This window comes from Narcine bancroftii, chromosome 1, assembly GCF_036971445.1.
Source record: "Narcine bancroftii isolate sNarBan1 chromosome 1, sNarBan1.hap1, whole genome shotgun sequence".
NCBI classification, from domain to species: domain Eukaryota; kingdom Metazoa; phylum Chordata; class Chondrichthyes; order Torpediniformes; family Narcinidae; genus Narcine; species Narcine bancroftii.
Genome location: NC_091469.1, coordinates 165,462,661 through 165,479,818, shown reverse-complemented (window position 1 = coordinate 165,479,818; position 17,158 = coordinate 165,462,661). Strand labels below are relative to the sequence as shown.

General features: G+C 59.1%; 1 protein-coding gene across 1 annotated transcript in view; it reads right to left on the bottom strand.

Moving 5' to 3' along the window:
• Positions 1-253: 253 nt before the first annotated feature.
• Positions 254-17,158, bottom strand: part of LOC138746603 (excitatory amino acid transporter 1-like) — a 69,417-nt gene continuing 52,512 nt past the window's right edge. Inside the window, exon 8 of the mRNA XM_069904922.1 lies at positions 254-443. Coding sequence (XP_069761023.1) covers positions 254-443 — 190 coding nt within the window. The remainder of the gene's footprint in view (positions 444-17,158) is intronic.

Here is a 17,158-nt window from a genome sequence, read left to right as displayed (position 1 = left end):
GATGGGATGAGGGTTCTCTGGAGAGAAAGGTATCGAGAAGGGCAGGTAATTGTCCAAGTGGAAACTACAATGGACATGCCGCTGCTGCTGGGAGACAGGAGATGCTGGTCAGCAAGGATAGATGGGCAGAAGGGCCTACTCAGTGCTGAGTGACTATGATTCTAAGACAGGACAAGCCTTCATAGGTAAGGGACACGCATTCTGCTGCACACAGGTGCGATGCAGGCCAGGAGGGCAGTGAGCCTGATACACTCTACATGGTGGTCTCGCTCCCCACAGTCCGGGCTTTCACATCGTCCGCACTCATCAGCTGGTATTGCTTCCTCATCCCTGCCTCCTCCGCCGCATTGTCCATTTCCTGGAGTTCAAGGCGCGAGAGGTGCTGCACGATCCCGGCTCCCAGAGAGTCCCCCAGCACGTTCGTTGTGGTGCGCAGCCGATCCCTGCAGAACAGATGGTCAAGGCGGTCACTTTGGGGACAGGCGGTCAATGTGGGGACAGGCGGTCACTGTGGGGACAGGTGGTCACTGTGGGGAAAGGCGGTCACTGTGGGGAAAGGCGGTCACTGTGGGGACAGGTGGTCACTGTGGGGACAGGTGGTCAAGGTAGTCACTGTGGGGACAGATGGTCACTGTGGGGACAGGTGGTCACTGTGGGGACAGGTGGTCAAGGTAGTCACTGTGGGGACAGATGGTCACTGTGGGGTCAGATGGTCACTGTGGGGTCAGATGGTCACTGTGGGGTCAGATGGTCACTGTGGGAACAGATAGTCACTGTGGGGAAAGGCGGTCACTGTGAGGAAAGGCGGTCACTGTGGGGACAGGCGGTCACTGTGGGGACAGGTGATCACTGTGGGGACAGATGGTCACTGTGGGGACAGATGGTCAAGGTAGTCACTGTGGGGACAGGTGGTCACTGTGGGGAAGGTGGTCACTGTGGGGACAGGTGGTCAAGGTGGTCACTGTGGGGACAGTTGGTCAAGGTGGTCTCTGGGGGGACAGGCGGTCACTGGGGGGACAGGCGGTCACTGGGGGGACAGGCGGTCACTGGGGGGACAGGCGGTCACTGGGGGGACAGGAAGTCACTGGGGGGACAGGAAGTCACTGGGGGGACAGGAAGTCACTGGGGGGACAGGAAGTCACTGGGGGGACTGGGCACCAAGGTGGTCACTGTGGGGACAGGTGGTCACTGTGGGGACAGGTGGTCACTGTGGGGACAGGTGGTCACTGTGGGGACAGGTGGTACTGTGGGGAAGGCAGTCACTGTGGGGACAGGTGGTCACTGTGGGGACAGGTGGTCAAGGTGGTCACTGTGGGGATAGGTGGTCAAGGTGGTCACTGTGCGGACAGGTGGTCAAGGTGGTCTCTGTGGGGACAGATAGTCACTGTGGGGACAGGCAGTCACTTTGGTGACAGATGGTCACTGTGGGAAAAGGTGGTCACTGTGAGGACAGCCAGTCACTGTGTGGACAGGAAGTCACTGTGGGAACAAGGGGTCAAGGTGGTCACTATGGGGACAGGTGGTCTCTGTGGGGCAGGTGGTTAAGGTGGTCACTATGGGGACAGGCAGTCACTGTGGGGACAGATGGTCAAGGTGGTCAATGTGGGGATAGGTGGTCAAGGTGGTCACTGTGGGGACAGATAGTCACTGTGGGGACAGGCAGTCACTTTGGGGACAGATGGTCACTGTGGGGAAAGGCAGTCACTGTGGGAAAATGTGGTCACTATGGGGACAGGTGGTCAAGGTGGTCACTGTGGGAACAGATGGTCACTGTGGGGACAGATGGTCACTGTGGGGACAGATGGTCACTGTGGGGACAGATGGTCACTGTGGGGACAGGTGGTCACTGTGGGGAAAGGCAGTCACTGTGGGGAAAGTCGGTCACTGTGGGGACAGATGGTCACTGTAGGGACAGGTGGTCACTGTGGGGACAGATGGTCACTGTGGGGACAGATGGTCACTGTGGGGACAGATGGTCACTGTAGGGAAAGGTGGTTACTGTGGGGACAGGCAATCACTGTGGGGATAGGAGGTCAAGGTGGTCACTGTGGGGACAGATGGTCACGGTGGGGACAGACGGTCACTGTGGGGACAGATGGTCACTGTGGGGGCAGGCGATCACTGTGGGAACAGGTGGTCACTGTGGGGACAGGTGGTCAAGGTGGTCACTGTGGGGACAGGTGGTCAAGGTGGTCACTGTGGGGACAGGTGATCACTGTGGGAACAGGTGGTCACTGTGGGGACAGGTGGTCACTGTGGGGACAGTTAGTCAAAGTGGTCTCTGTGGGGACAGGTGGTCAAGTTGGTCACTGTGGGGACAGGCAGTCACTGTGGGGAAAGGCAGTCATGTGTGGAAAGGTGGTCAAGGTGGTCACTGTGGGGACAGGTGGTCACTGTGGGTACCGGTGGTCACTGTGGGGACAGGTGGTTAAGGTGGTCACTATGGGGGAAGGTGGTCAAGGTGGTCACTGTGGGGACAGGCAGTCACTGTGGGGACAGGCAGTCACTGTGGGGACAGGCAGTCACTGTGGGGAAAAGGAGTCACTGTGGGGAAAGGCAGTCACTGTGTGGAAAGGCAGTCACTGTGGGGAAATGTGGTCACTATGGGGACAGGTGGTCAAGGTGGTCACTGTGGGGACAGGTGGTCACTGTGGGGACAGGTGGTCACTGTGGGGAAAGGCAGTCACTGTGGGGAAAGGCAGTCACTGTGGGGATGGATGCTCACTGTGGGGACAGATGGTCACTGTAGGGAAAGGTGGTCACTGTGGGGACAGGCAATCACTGTGGGGATAGGTTGTCAAGGTGGTCACAGTGGGGACAGATGGTCACGGTGGGGACAGATGGTCACTGGGGGAACAGGCAGTCACTGGGGGGACAGGCGGTCACTGGGGGGACAGGCGGACACTGGGGGGACAGATGGTCACTGTGGGGACAGATGGTCACTGTGGGTCAGATGGTCACTGTGGGGACAGGTGATCACTGTGGGAACAGGTGGTCACTGTGGGGACAGATGTTCAAGGTGGTCAATGTGGGGACAGGTGGTCAAGGTGGTCACTGTGGGGACAGGTGATCACTGTGGGAACAGATGGTCACTGTGGGAACAGGTGGTCACTGTGGGGACAGGTGGCCAAGGAGGTCACTGTGGGGACAGGTGGTCAAGGTGGTCTCTGTGGGGACAGGCAGTCACTGTGGGGAAAGGCAGTCATGTGTGGAAAGGTGGTCAAGGTGGACACTGTGGGGACAGGTGGTCACTGTGGGTACCGGTGGTCACTGTGGGGACAGGTGGTCACTGTGGGGACAGGTGGTCACTGTGGGGACAGGTGGTTAAGGTGGTCACTATGGGGGAAGGTGGTCAAGGTGGTCTCTGTGGGGACAGGCAGTCACTGTGGGGACAGGCAGTCACTGTGGGGACAGGCAGTCACTGTGGGGACAGGCAGTCACTGTGGGGAAAGGGAGTCACTGTGGGGAAAGGCAGTCACTGTGGGGAAAGGCGGTCACTGTGGGGAAATGTGGTCACTATGGGGACAGATGGTCAAGGTGGTCAAGGTGGTCACTGTGGGTCAGATGGTCACTGTGGGGACAGGTGGTCACTGTGGGGACAGGTGGTCACTGTGGGGAAAGGCAGTCACTGTGGGGAAAGTCAGTCACTGTGGGGACAGATGATCACTGTACAGAAAGGTGGTCACTGTGGGGACAGGTGGTCACTGTGGGGACAGATGGTCACTGTGGGGACAGATGGTCACTGTAGGGAAAGGTGGTCACTGTGGGGACAGGCAATCACTGTGGGGATAGGTTGTCAAGGTGGTCACTGTGGGGACAGATAGTCACTGTGGGGACACGTGGTCACTGTGGGGAAACGTGGTCACTGTGGGGACAGGTGGTCACTGTGGGGACAGGTGGTCACTGTGGGGACAGGTGGTCAAGGTGGTCACTATGGGGGAAGGTGGTCAAGGTGGTCACTTGGGGACAGGCAGTCACTGTGGGGATAGGTGGTCAAGGTGGTCACTGTGGGAGATGGTCACTGTGGGGACAGGTGGTAACTGTGGGGACAGGTGGCCAAGGTGGTCACTGTGGGGACAGGTGGTCAAGGTGGTCTCTGTGGGGACAGGCAGTCACTGTGGGGAAAGGCAGTCATGTGTGGAAATGTGGTCAAGGTGGACACTGTGGGGACACGTGGTCACTGTGGGGACAGGTGGTCATGGTGGGGACAGATGGTCACGGTGGGGACACGTGGTCACTGTGGGGTCAGGTGGTCACTGTGGGGTCAGGTGGTCACTGTGGGGTCAGGTGGTCACTGTGGGGTCAGGTGATCACTGTGGGAACAGGTGGTCACTGTGGGGACAGGTGGTCAAGGTGGTCACTGTGGGGACAGATGGTCAAGGTGGTCACTGTGGGGACAGGTGATCACTGTGGGAACAGATGGTCACTGTGGGGACAGGTGGTCACTGTGGGGACAGGTTGTCACTGTGGGGACAGGTGGCCAAGGTGGTCACTGTGGGGACAGGTGGTCAAGGTGGTCTCTGTGGGGACAGATAGTCACTGTGGAGACACGTGGTCACTGTGGGGACACGTGGTCACTGTGTGGACACGTGGTCACTGTGGGGACACGTGGTCACTGTGGGGACACGTGGTCACTGGGGGACAGGCAGTCACTGGGGGGACAGGCAGTCACTGGGGGGACAGGCAGTCACTGGGGGGACAGGCAGTCACTGGGGGGACAGGCAGTCACTTTGGGGAAAGGCAGTCATGTGGGGAAAGGTGGTCAATGTGGTCACTGTGGTGACAGGTGGTCACTGTGGGGACAGGTGGTCACTGTGGGGACAGGTGGTCACTATGGGGGAAGGTGGTCAAGGTGGTCACTGTGGGGACAGGCAGTCACTGTGGGGACAGGCAGTCACTGTGGGGACAGGCAGTCACTGTGGGGACAGGGAGTCACTGTGGGGACAGGGAGTCACTGTGGGGACAGGGAGTCACTGTGGGGACAGGTGGTCATGGTGGTCTCTGTGGGGACAGATAGTCACTGTGGGGACACGTGGTCACTGTGGGGGGACAGGCAGTCACTGGGGGGACAGGCAGTCACTGGGGATACAGGCAGTCACTGGGGGACAGGCAGTCACTGGGGGGAAAGGCAGTCACTGTGGGGAAATGTGGTCACTATGGGGACAGGTGGTCAAGGTGGTCACTGTGCGAACAGATGGTCACTGTGGGGACAGATGGTCACTGTGGGGACAGGTGGTCACTGTGGGGAAAGGCAGTCACTGTGGGGAAAGTCGGTCACTGTGGGGACAGGTGGTCACTGTGGGGAAAGATGGTCACTGGGGGGACAGGCGGTCACTGGGGGGACAGGCAGTCACTGGGGGGACAGGCAGTCACTGGGGGGACAGGCAGTCACTGGGGGGACAGGCAGTCACTTTGGGGACAGGCAGTCACTTTGGGGACAGGTGGTCAAGGTGGTCTCTGTGGGGACAGATAGTCACTGTGGGGACAGGCAGTCACTTTGGGGACAGATGGTCACTGTGGGGAAAGGTGGTCACTGTGGGAACAAGGGGTCAAGGTGGTCACTATGGGGACAGGTGGTCAATGTGGTCACTGTGGGGACAGCAGTCACTATGTGAACAAGGGGTCAAGGTGATCACTATGGGGACAGTTGGTTAAGGTGGTCACTATGGGGGAAGGTGGTCAAGGTGGTCACTGTGGGGACAGGCAGTCACTGTGGGGAAAGGTAGTCACTATGGGAACATGTGGTCAAGGTGGTCACTGTGAGGACAGATGGTCACTGTGGGGACAGGTGGTCACTGTGGGGACAGGTGGTCACTGTGGGGACAGGCAATCACTGTGGGGATAGGTGGTCAAGGTGGTCACTGTGGGGACAGGTGATCACTGTGGGGACAAATGGTCACTGTAGGGAAAGTCAGTCACTGGGGGGAGAGGAAGTCACTGGGTGGACAGGTGGTCACTGGGGGGACAGGCGGTCACTGTGGGGACAGGCGGTCACTGTGGGCACAGGCGGTCACTGTGGGGACAGGCGGTCACTGTGGGGACAGGCGGTCACTGTGGGGAAAGTCGGTCACTGGGGGGACAGGAAGTCACTGTGGGGACAGGTGATCACTGTGGGAACAGGTGGTTACTGTGGGGACAGGTGGTCAAGGTGGTCACTGTGGGGACAGGTGGTCAAGGTGGTCTCTGTGGGGACAGGCAGTCACTGTGGGGAAAGGCAGTCATGTGTGGAAAGGTGGTCAAGGTGGACACTGTGGGGACAGCCAGTCACTGTGTGGACAGGAAATCACTGTGGGAACAAGGGGTCAAGGTGGTCACTATGCGGACAGGTGGTCTCTGTGGGGCAGGTGGTTAAGGTGGTCACTATGGGGACAGGCAGTCACTGTGGGGACAGATGGTCAAGGTGGTCACTGTGGGGATAGGTGGTCAAGGTGGTCACTGTGGGGACAGGTGGTCAAGGTGGTCACTGTGGGGACAGATAGTCACTGTGGGGACAGGCAGTCACTTTGGGGACAGATGGTCACTGTTGGGACAGGTGGTCACTGTGGGAACAGGTGGTCACTGTGTGGACAGGAAGTCACTGTGGGAACAAGGGGTCAAGGTGGTCACTATGGGTCAGGTGGTCTCTGTGGGGATAGGTGGTTAAGGTAGTCACTATGGGGGAAGGTGGTCAAGGTGGTCAATGTGGGGACCGGTGGTCACTGTGGGGACTGGTGGTCACTGTGGGGACCGGTGGTCACTGTGGGGAAAGGCAGTCACTGTGGGGAAATGTGGTCACTATGGGGACAGGTGGTCAAGGTGGTCACTGTGGGGACAGATGGTCACTGTGGGGACAGATGGTCACTGTGGGGACCGGTGGTCACTGTGGGGACCGGTGGTCACTGTGGGGACCGGTGGTCACTGTGGGGACCGGTGGTCACTGTGGGGACAGGTGGTTAAGGTGGTCACTATGGGGGAAGGTGGTCAAGGTGGTCACTGTGGGGACAGGCAGTAACTGTGGGGACAGGCAGTCACTGTGGGGACAGACAGTCACTGTGGGAACAGGCAGGCACTGTGGGGAAAGGGAGTCACTGTGGGGAAAGGCAGTCACTGTGGGGAAATGTGGTCACTATGGGGACAGGTGGTCAAGGTGGTCACTGTGGGGTCAGATGGTCACTGTGGGGACAGATGGTCACTGTGGGGACCGGTGGTCACTGTGGGGACCGGTGGTCACTGTGGGGACCGGTGGTCACTGTGGGGACCGGTGGTCACTGTGGGGACAGGTGGTTAAGGTGGTCACTATGGGGGAAGGTGGTCAAGGTGGTCACTGTGGGGACAGGCAGTCACTGTGGGGACAGGCAGTCACTGTGGGGACAGACAGTCACTGTGGGAACAGGTAGGCACTGTGGGGAAAGGGAGTCAATGTGGGGAAAGGCAGTCACTGTGGGGAAATGTGGTCACTATGGGGACAGGTGGTCAAGGTGGTCACTGTGGGGACAGATGGTCACTGTGGGGACAGATGGTCACTGTGGGGACAGATGGTCACTGTGGGGAAAGGCAGTCACTGTGGGGAAAGGCGGTCACTGTGGGGACAGATGGTCACTGTAGGGAAAGGTGGTCACTGTGGGGACAGGTGGTCACTGTGGGGACAGATGGTCACTGTAGGGAAAGGTGGTCACTGTGGGGACAGGCAATCACTGTGGGGATAGGTGGTCAAGGTGGTTACTGTGGGGACAGATGGTCACTGTGGGGACAGATGGTCACTGTGGGAACAGATGGTCACTGTGGGAACAGATGGTCACTGTGGGGAAGGGCAGTCACTGTGGGGAAAGGCGGTCACTGTGGGGACAGATGGTCACTGTAGGGAAAGGTGGTCACTGTGGGGACAGGTGGTCACTGTGGGGACAGATGGTCACTGTAGGGAAAGGTGGTCACTGTGGGGACAGGCAATCACTGTGGGGATAGGTGGTCAAGGTGGTTACTGTGGGGACAGATGGTCACGGTGGGGACAGGTGGTCACTGTGGGGTCAGGTGGTCACTGTGGGGTCAGGTGGTCACTGTGGGGTCAGGTGGCTACTGTGGGGTCAGGTGGTCACTGTGGGGACAGGTGGTCACCATGGGGACAGGTAGTCAAGGTGGTCACTGTGGGGACAGTTGGTCAAGGTGGTCACTATGGGGACAGGTGATCACTGTGGGAACTGATGGTCACTGTGGGGACAGGTGGTCACTGTGGGGACAGGTGGTCACTGTGGGGACAGATGGCCAAGGTGGTCACTGTGGGGACAGGTGGTCAAGGTGGTCTCTGTGGGGACAGGCAGTCACTGTGGGGAAAGGCAGTCATGTGTGGAAAGGTGGTCAAGGTGGTCACTGTGGGTACCGGTGGTCACTGTGGGGACAGGTGGTCAATGTGGGGACAGGTGGTCACTGTGGGGACAGGTGGTAAAGGTGGTCACTGTGGGGACAGGTGGTCACTGTGGGGACACGTGGTCACTGGGGGACAGGCAGTCACTGGGGGGACAGGCAGTCACTTGGCGGACAGGCAGTCACTGGGTGGACAGGCAGTCACTGGGGTGACAGGCAGTCACTGGGGGACAGGCAGTCACTTTGGGGACAGGTGGTCAAGGTGTTCTCTGTGGGGACAGATAGTCACTGTGGGGACAGGCAGTCACTTTGGGGACATGTGGTCAAGGTGGTCACTGTGGGGACAGGTGGTCACTGTGGGTACCGGTGGTCACTGTGGGGACAGGTGGTCACTGTGGGGACAGGTGGTTAAGGTGGTCACTATGGGGGAAGGTGGTCAAGGTGGTCACTATGGGGGAAGGTGGTCAAGGTGGTCACTGTGGGGACAGGCAGTCACTGTGGGGACAGTAGTCACTGTGGGGACAGGCAGTCACTGTGGGGAAAGGGAGTCACTGTGGGGAAAGGCAGTCACTGTGGGGAAAGGCAGTCAATGTGGGGAAATGTGGTCACTGTGGGGACAGATGGTCACTGTGGGGAAAGATGGTCACTGTGGGGACAGGTGGTCACTGTGGGGAAAGGCAGTCAATGTGGGGAAAGGCAGTCACTGTGGGGACAGATGGTCACTGTAGGGAAAGGTGGTCACAGTGGGGACAGGTGGTCACTGTGGGGACAGGTGGTCACTGTGGGGACAGGTGGTCACTGTGGGGACAGATGGTCACTGTGGGGACAGATGGTCACTGTGGGGACAGATGGTCACTGTAGGGAAAGGTGGTCACTGTGATCACTGTGGGGACAGGTGGTCAAGGTGGTCTCTGTGGGGACAGACAGTCACTGTGGGGAAAGGCAGTCATGTGTGGAAAGGTGGTCAAGTTGGTGACTGTGGGTACCGGTGGTCACTGTGGGGACCGATGGTCACTGTGGGGACTGGTGGACACTGTGGGGACAGGTGGCTAAGGTGGTCACTATGGGGGAAGGTGGTCAAGGTGGTCACTGTGGGGACAGGCAGTCACTGTGGGGACAGGCAGTCTCTGTGGGGACAGGCAGTCACTGTGGGGACAGGCAGTCACTGTGGGGAAAGGGAGTCACTGTGGGGAAAGGCAGTCACTGTGGGGAAAGGCAGTCACTGTGGGCAAATGTGGTCAAGGTGGTCACTGTGGGGACAGATGGTCACTGTGGGGACAGATGGTCACTGTGGGGACAGATGGTCACTGTGGGGACAGGCAGTCACTGTGGGGAAAGTCAGTCACTGTGGGGACAGATGGTCACTGTAGGGAAAGGTGGACACTGTGGGGACAGGTGGTCACTGTGGGGACAGATGGTCACTGTGGGGACAGATGGACACTGTAGGGAAAGGTGGTCACTGTTAGGACAGGCAATCACTGTGGGGACAGGTGATCACTGTGGGAACAGGTGGTTACTGTGGGGACAGGTGGTCAAGGTGGTCACTGTGGGGACAGGTGGTCAAGGTGGTCTCTGTGGGGACAGGCAGTCACTGTGGGGAAAGGCAGTCATGTGTGGAAAGGTGGTCAAGGTGGACACTGTGGGGACAGCCAGTCACTGTGTGGACAGGAAATCACTGTGGGAACAAGGGGTCAAGGTGGTCACTATGCGGACAGGTGGTCTCTGTGGGGCAGGTGGTTAAGGTGGTCACTATGGGGACAGGCAGTCACTGTGGGGACAGATGGTCAAGGTGGTCACTGTGGGGATAGGTGGTCAAGGTGGTCACTGTGGGGACAGGTGGTCAAGGTGGTCACTGTGGGGACAGATAGTCACTGTGGGGACAGGCAGTCACTTTGGGGACAGATGGTCACTGTTGGGACAGGTGGTCACTGTGGGGACAGGTGGTCACTGTGTGGACAGGAAGTCACTGTGGGAACAAGGGGTCAAGGTGGTCACTATGGGTCAGGTGGTCTCTGTGGGGATAGGTGGTTAAGGTAGTCACTATGGGGGAAGGTGGTCAAGGTGGTCAATGTGGGGACCGGTGGTCACTGTGGGGACTGGTGGTCACTGTGGGGACCGGTGGTCACTGTGGGGAAAGGCAGTCACTGTGGGGAAATGTGGTCACTATGGGGACAGGTGGTCAAGGTGGTCACTGTGGGGACAGATGGTCACTGTGGGGACAGATGGTCACTGTGGGGACCGGTGGTCACTGTGGGGACCGGTGGTCACTGTGGGGACCGGTGGTCACTTTGGGGACCGGTGGTCACTGTGGGGACAGGTGGTTAAGGTGGTCACTATGGGGGAAGGTGGTCAAGGTGGTCACTGTGGGGACAGGCAGTAACTGTGGGGACAGGCAGTCACTGTGGGGACAGACAGTCACTGTGGGAACAGGCAGGCACTGTGGGGAAAGGGAGTCACTGTGGGGAAAGGCAGTCACTGTGGGGAAATGTGGTCACTATGGGGACAGGTGGTCAAGGTGGTCACTGTGGGGTCAGATGGTCACTGTGGGGACAGATGGTCACTGTGGGGACCGGTGGTCACTGTGGGGACCGGTGGTCACTGTGGGGACCGGTGGTCACTGTGGGGACCGGTGGTCACTGTGGGGACAGGTGGTTAAGGTGGTCACTATGGGGGAAGGTGGTCAAGGTGGTCACTGTGGGGACAGGCAGTCACTGTGGGGACAGGCAGTCACTGTGGGGACAGACAGTCACTGTGGGAACAGGTAGGCACTGTGGGGAAAGGGAGTCAATGTGGGGAAAGGCAGTCACTGTGGGGAAATGTGGTCACTATGGGGACAGGTGGTCAAGGTGGTCACTGTGGGGACAGATGGTCACTGTGGGGACAGATGGTCACTGTGGGGACAGATGGTCACTGTGGGGAAAGGCAGTCACTGTGGGGAAAGGCGGTCACTGTGGGGACAGATGGTCACTGTAGGGAAAGGTGGTCACTGTGGGGACAGGTGGTCACTGTGGGGACAGATGGTCACTGTAGGGAAAGGTGGTCACTGTGGGGACAGGCAATCACTGTGGGGATAGGTGGTCAAGGTGGTTACTGTGGGGACAGATGGTCACTGTGGGGACAGATGGTCACTGTGGGAACAGATGGTCACTGTGGGAACAGATGGTCACTGTGGGGAAGGGCAGTCACTGTGGGGAAAGGCGGTCACTGTGGGGACAGATGGTCACTGTAGGGAAAGGTGGTCACTGTGGGGACAGGTGGTCACTGTGGGGACAGATGGTCACTGTAGGGAAAGGTGGTCACTGTGGGGACAGGCAATCACTGTGGGGATAGGTGGTCAAGGTGGTTACTGTGGGGACAGATGGTCACGGTGGGGACAGGTGGTCACTGTGGGGTCAGGTGGTCACTGTGGGGTCAGGTGGTCACTGTGGGGTCAGGTGGCTACTGTGGGGTCAGGTGGTCACTGTGGGGACAGGTGGTCACCATGGGGACAGGTAGTCAAGGTGGTCACTGTGGGGACAGTTGGTCAAGGTGGTCACTATGGGGACAGGTGATCACTGTGGGAACTGATGGTCACTGTGGGGACAGGTGGTCACTGTGGGGACAGGTGGTCACTGTGGGGACAGATGGCCAAGGTGGTCACTGTGGGGACAGGTGGTCAAGGTGGTCTCTGTGGGGACAGGCAGTCACTGTGGGGAAAGGCAGTCATGTGTGGAAAGGTGGTCAAGGTGGTCACTGTGGGGACAGGTGTTCACTGTGGGTACCGGTGGTCACTGTGGGGACCGGTGGTCACTGTGGGGACAGGTGGTCAATGTGGGGACAGGTGGTCACTGTGGGGACAGGTGGTAAAGGTGGTCACTGTGGGGACAGGTGGTCACTGTGGGGACACGTGGTCACTGGGGGACAGGCAGTCACTGGGGGGACAGGCAGTCACTTGGCGGACAGGCAGTCACTGGGTGGACAGGCAGTCACTGGGGTGACAGGCAGTCACTGGGGGACAGGCAGTCACTTTGGGGACAGGTGGTCAAGGTGTTCTCTGTGGGGACAGATAGTCACTGTGGGGACAGGCAGTCACTTTGGGGACATGTGGTCAAGGTGGTCACTGTGGGGACAGGTGGTCACTGTGGGTACCGGTGGTCACTGTGGGGACAGGTGGTCACTGTGGGGACAGGTGGTTAAGGTGGTCACTATGGGGGAAGGTGGTCAAGGTGGTCACTATGGGGGAAGGTGGTCAAGGTGGTCACTGTGGGGACAGGCAGTCACTGTGGGGACAGTAGTCACTGTGGGGACAGGCAGTCACTGTGGGGAAAGGGAGTCACTGTGGGGAAAGGCAGTCACTGTGGGGAAAGGCAGTCAATGTGGGGAAATGTGGTCACTGTGGGGACAGATGGTCACTGTGGGGAAAGATGGTCACTGTGGGGACAGGTGGTCACTGTGGGGAAAGGCAGTCAATGTGGGGAAAGGCAGTCACTGTGGGGACAGATGGTCACTGTAGGGAAAGGTGGTCACAGTGGGGACAGGTGGTCACTGTGGGGACAGGTGGTCACTGTGGGGACAGGTGGTCACTGTGGGGACAGATGGTCACTGTGGGGACAGATGGTCACTGTGGGGACAGATGGTCACTGTAGGGAAAGGTGGTCACTGTGATCACTGTGGGGACAGGTGGTCAAGGTGGTCTCTGTGGGGACAGACAGTCACTGTGGGGAAAGGCAGTCATGTGTGGAAAGGTGGTCAAGTTGGTGACTGTGGGTACCGGTGGTCACTGTGGGGACCGATGGTCACTGTGGGGACTGGTGGACACTGTGGGGACAGGTGGCTAAGGTGGTCACTATGGGGGAAGGTGGTCAAGGTGGTCACTGTGGGGACAGGCAGTCACTGTGGGGACAGGCAGTCTCTGTGGGGACAGGCAGTCACTGTGGGGACAGGCAGTCACTGTGGGGAAAGGGAGTCACTGTGGGGAAAGGCAGTCACTGTGGGGAAAGGCAGTCACTGTGGGCAAATGTGGTCAAGGTGGTCACTGTGGGGACAGATGGTCACTGTGGGGACAGATGGTCACTGTGGGGACAGATGGTCACTGTGGGGACAGGCAGTCACTGTGGGGAAAGTCAGTCACTGTGGGGACAGATGGTCACTGTAGGGAAAGGTGGACACTGTGGGGACAGGTGGTCACTGTGGGGACAGATGGTCACTGTGGGGACAGATGGACACTGTAGGGAAAGGTGGTCACTGTTAGGACAGGCAATCACTGTGGGGATAGGTGGTCAAGGTGGTCACTGTGGGGACAGATGGTCACAGTGGGGACAGATGGTCACTGTGGGGTCAGGTGGTCACTGTGGGGTCAGGTGGTCACTGTGGGGTCAGGTGGTCACTGTGGGGACAGGTGATCACTGTGGGAACAGGTGGTCACTGTGGGGACAGGTGGTCAAGGTGGTCACTGTGGGGACAGGTGATCACTGTGGGAACAGGTGGTCACTGTGGGGACAGGTGGTCAAGGTGGTCACTGTGGGGACAGGTGGTCAAGGTGGTCACTGTGGGGACAGGTGATCACTGTGGGAACAGATGGTCACTGTGGGGACAGGTGGTCACTGTGGGGACAGGTGGCCAAGGTGGTCACTGTGGGGACAGGTGGTCAAGGTGGTCTCTGTGGGGACAGATAGTCACTGTGGGGACAGATAGTCACTGTGGGGACACGTGGTCACTGTGGGGACACGTGGTCACTGGGGGACAGGCAGTCACTAGGGGACAGGCAGTCACTGGGGGGACAGGCAGTCACTGGGGGGACAGGCAGTCACTGGGGGGACAGGCAGTCACTTTGGGGAAAGGCAGTCATGTGGAGAAAGGTGGTCAAGGTGGTCACTGTGGGGACAGGTGGTCACTGTGCGGACATGTGGTCACTGTGGGGATAGGCGGTCACTGTGGGGAAGGTGGTCACTGTGGGGAAAGGCGGTCACTGTGGGGACAGGTGGTCACTGTGGGGACAGGTGACCAAGGTGGTCACTGTTGGGATAGGTGGTCAAGGTTGTCTCTGTGGGGACAGATAGTCACTGTGGGGACAGGCAGTCACTTTGGGGACAGATGGTCACTGTGGGGACAGCAGTCACTGTGTGAACAAGGGGTCAAGGTGGTCACTATGGGGACAGGTGGTTAAGGTGGTCACTATGGGGGAAGGTGGTCAAGGTGGTCACTGTGGGGACAGGCAGTCACTGTGGGGAAAGGTAGTCACTATGGGGACAGGTGGTCAAGTTGGTCACTGTGGGGACAGGCAGTCACTGGGGGGACAGGCAGTCACTGGGGGGACAGGCAGTCACTGGGGGGACAGGCAGTCACTGGGGGGACAGGCAGTCACTTTGGGGACAGGTGGTCAAGGTGGTCTTTGTGGGGACAGATAGTCACTGTGGGGACAGGCAGTCACTTTGGGGACAGGTGGTCAAGGTGGGGAAAGGCGGTCACTGTGGGGACAGGTGGTCACTGTGGGGATAGGCGGTCACTGTGGGGACAGGTGGTCACTGTGGGGAAAGGTGGCCACTGTGGGGACAGGTGGTCACTGGGGGGACAGGTGGACAAGGTGGTCACTGTGGGGACAGGAGGTCAAGGTGGTCTCTGTGGGGACAGATAGTCACTGTGGGGAAAGGCGGTCACTGTGGGGACAGGCGGTCACTGTGGGGACAGGCGGTCACTGTGGTCACAGGCAGTCACTGTGGGGACAGGCGGTCACTGTGGGGAAAGGCGGTCACTGTGGGGAAAGTCGGTCACTGGGGGGACAGGAAGTCACTGTGGGGACAGGTGATCACTGTGGGAACAGGTGGTCACTGTGGGGACAGGTGATCACTGTGGGAACAGATGGTCACTGTGGGAACAGGTGGTCACTGTGGGGACAGGTGGCCAAGGTGGTCACTGTGGGGACAGGTGGTCAAGGTGGTCTCTGTGGGGACAGACAGTCACTGTGGGGAAAGGCAGTCATGTGTGGAAAGGTGGTCAAGTTGGTGACTGTGGGTACCGGTGGTCACTGTGGGGACCGATGGTCACTGTGGGGACCAGTGGTCACTGTGGGGACAGGTGGCTAAGGTGGTCACTATGGGGGAAGGTGATCAAGGTGGTCACTGTGGGGACAGGCAGTCACTGTGGGGACAGGCAGTCACTGTGGGGACAGGCAGTCACTGTGGGGACAGGCAGTCACTGTGGGGACAGGCAGTCACTGTGGGGAAAGGGAGTCACTGTGGGGAAAGGCAGTCACTGTGGGGAAAGGCAGTCACTGTGGGGAAAGGCAGTCACTGTGGGGAAATGTGGTCAAGGTGGTCACTGTGGGGACAGATGGTCACTGTGGGGACAGATGGTCACTGTGGGGACAGATGGTCACTGTGGGGACAGGCAGTCACTGTGGGGAAAGTCATTCACTGTGGGGACAGATGGTCACTGTAGGGAAAGGTGGACACTGTGGGGACAGATGGTCACTGTGGGGACAGATGGACACTGTAGGGAAAGGTGGTCACTGTTAGGACAGGCAATCACTGTGGGGATAGGTGGTCAAGATGGTCACTGTGGGGACAGATGGTCACAGTGGGGACAGATGGTCACTGTGGGGTCAGGTGGTCACTGTGGGTTCAGGTGGTCACTGTGGGGTCAGGTGGTCACTGTGGGGACAGGTGATCACTGTGGGAACAGGTGGTCACTGTGGGGACAGGTGGTCAAGGTGGTCACTGTGGGGACAGGTGGTCAAGGTGGTCACTGTGGGGACAGGTGATCACTGTGGGAACAGATGGTCACTGTGGGGACAGGTGGTCACTGTGGGGACAGGTGGCCAAGGTGATCACTGTGGGGACAGGTGGTCAAGGTGGTCTCTGTGGGGACAGATAGTCACTGTGGGGACACGTGGTCACTGTGGGGACACGTGGTCACTGGGGGACAGGCAGTCACTAGGGGACAGGCAGTCACTGGGGGGACAGGCAGTCACTGGGGGGACAGGCAGTCACTGGGGGGACAGGCAGTCACTGGGGGGACAGGCAGTCACTTTGGGGAAAGGCAGTCATGTGGAGAAAGGTGGTCAAGGTGGTCACTGTGGGGACAGGTGGTCACTGTGCGGACAGGTGGTCACTGTGGGGATAGGCGGTCACTGTGGGGAAGGTGGTCACTGTGGGGAAAGGCGGTCACTGTGGGGACAGGTGGTCACTGTGGGGACAGGTGACCAAGGTGTTCACTGTGGAGATAGGTGGTCAAGGTTGTCTCTGTGGGGACAGATAGTCACTGTGGGGACAGGCAGTCACTTTGGGGACAGATGGTCACTGTGGGGACAGCAGTCACTGTGTGAACAAGGGGTCAAGGTGGTCACTATGGGGACAGGTGGTTAAGGTGGTCACTATGGGGGAAGGTGGTCAAGGTGGTCACTGTGGGGACAGGCAGTCACTGTGGGGAAAGGTAGTCACTATGGGGACAGGTGGTCAAGTTGGTCACTGTGGGGACAGGCAGTCACTGGGGGGACAGGCAGTCACTGGGGGGACAGGCAGTCACTGGGGGGACAGGCAGTCACTGGGGGGACAGGCAGTCACTTTGGGGACAGGTGGTCAAGGTGGTCTTAGTGGGGACAGATAGTCACTGTGGGGACAGGCAGTCACTTTGGGGACAGGTGGTCAAGGTGGTCACTGTGGGGACAGATGGTCACTGGGGGGACAGGCGGTCACTGGGGGGACTGGCAGTCACTGGGGGGACAGGCAGTCACTGGGGGGACAGGCAGTCACTGGGGGGACAGGCAGTCACTGGGGGGACAGGCAGTCACTTTGGGGACAGATGGTCACTGTGGGGAAAGGTGGTCACTGTGGGAACAAGGGAT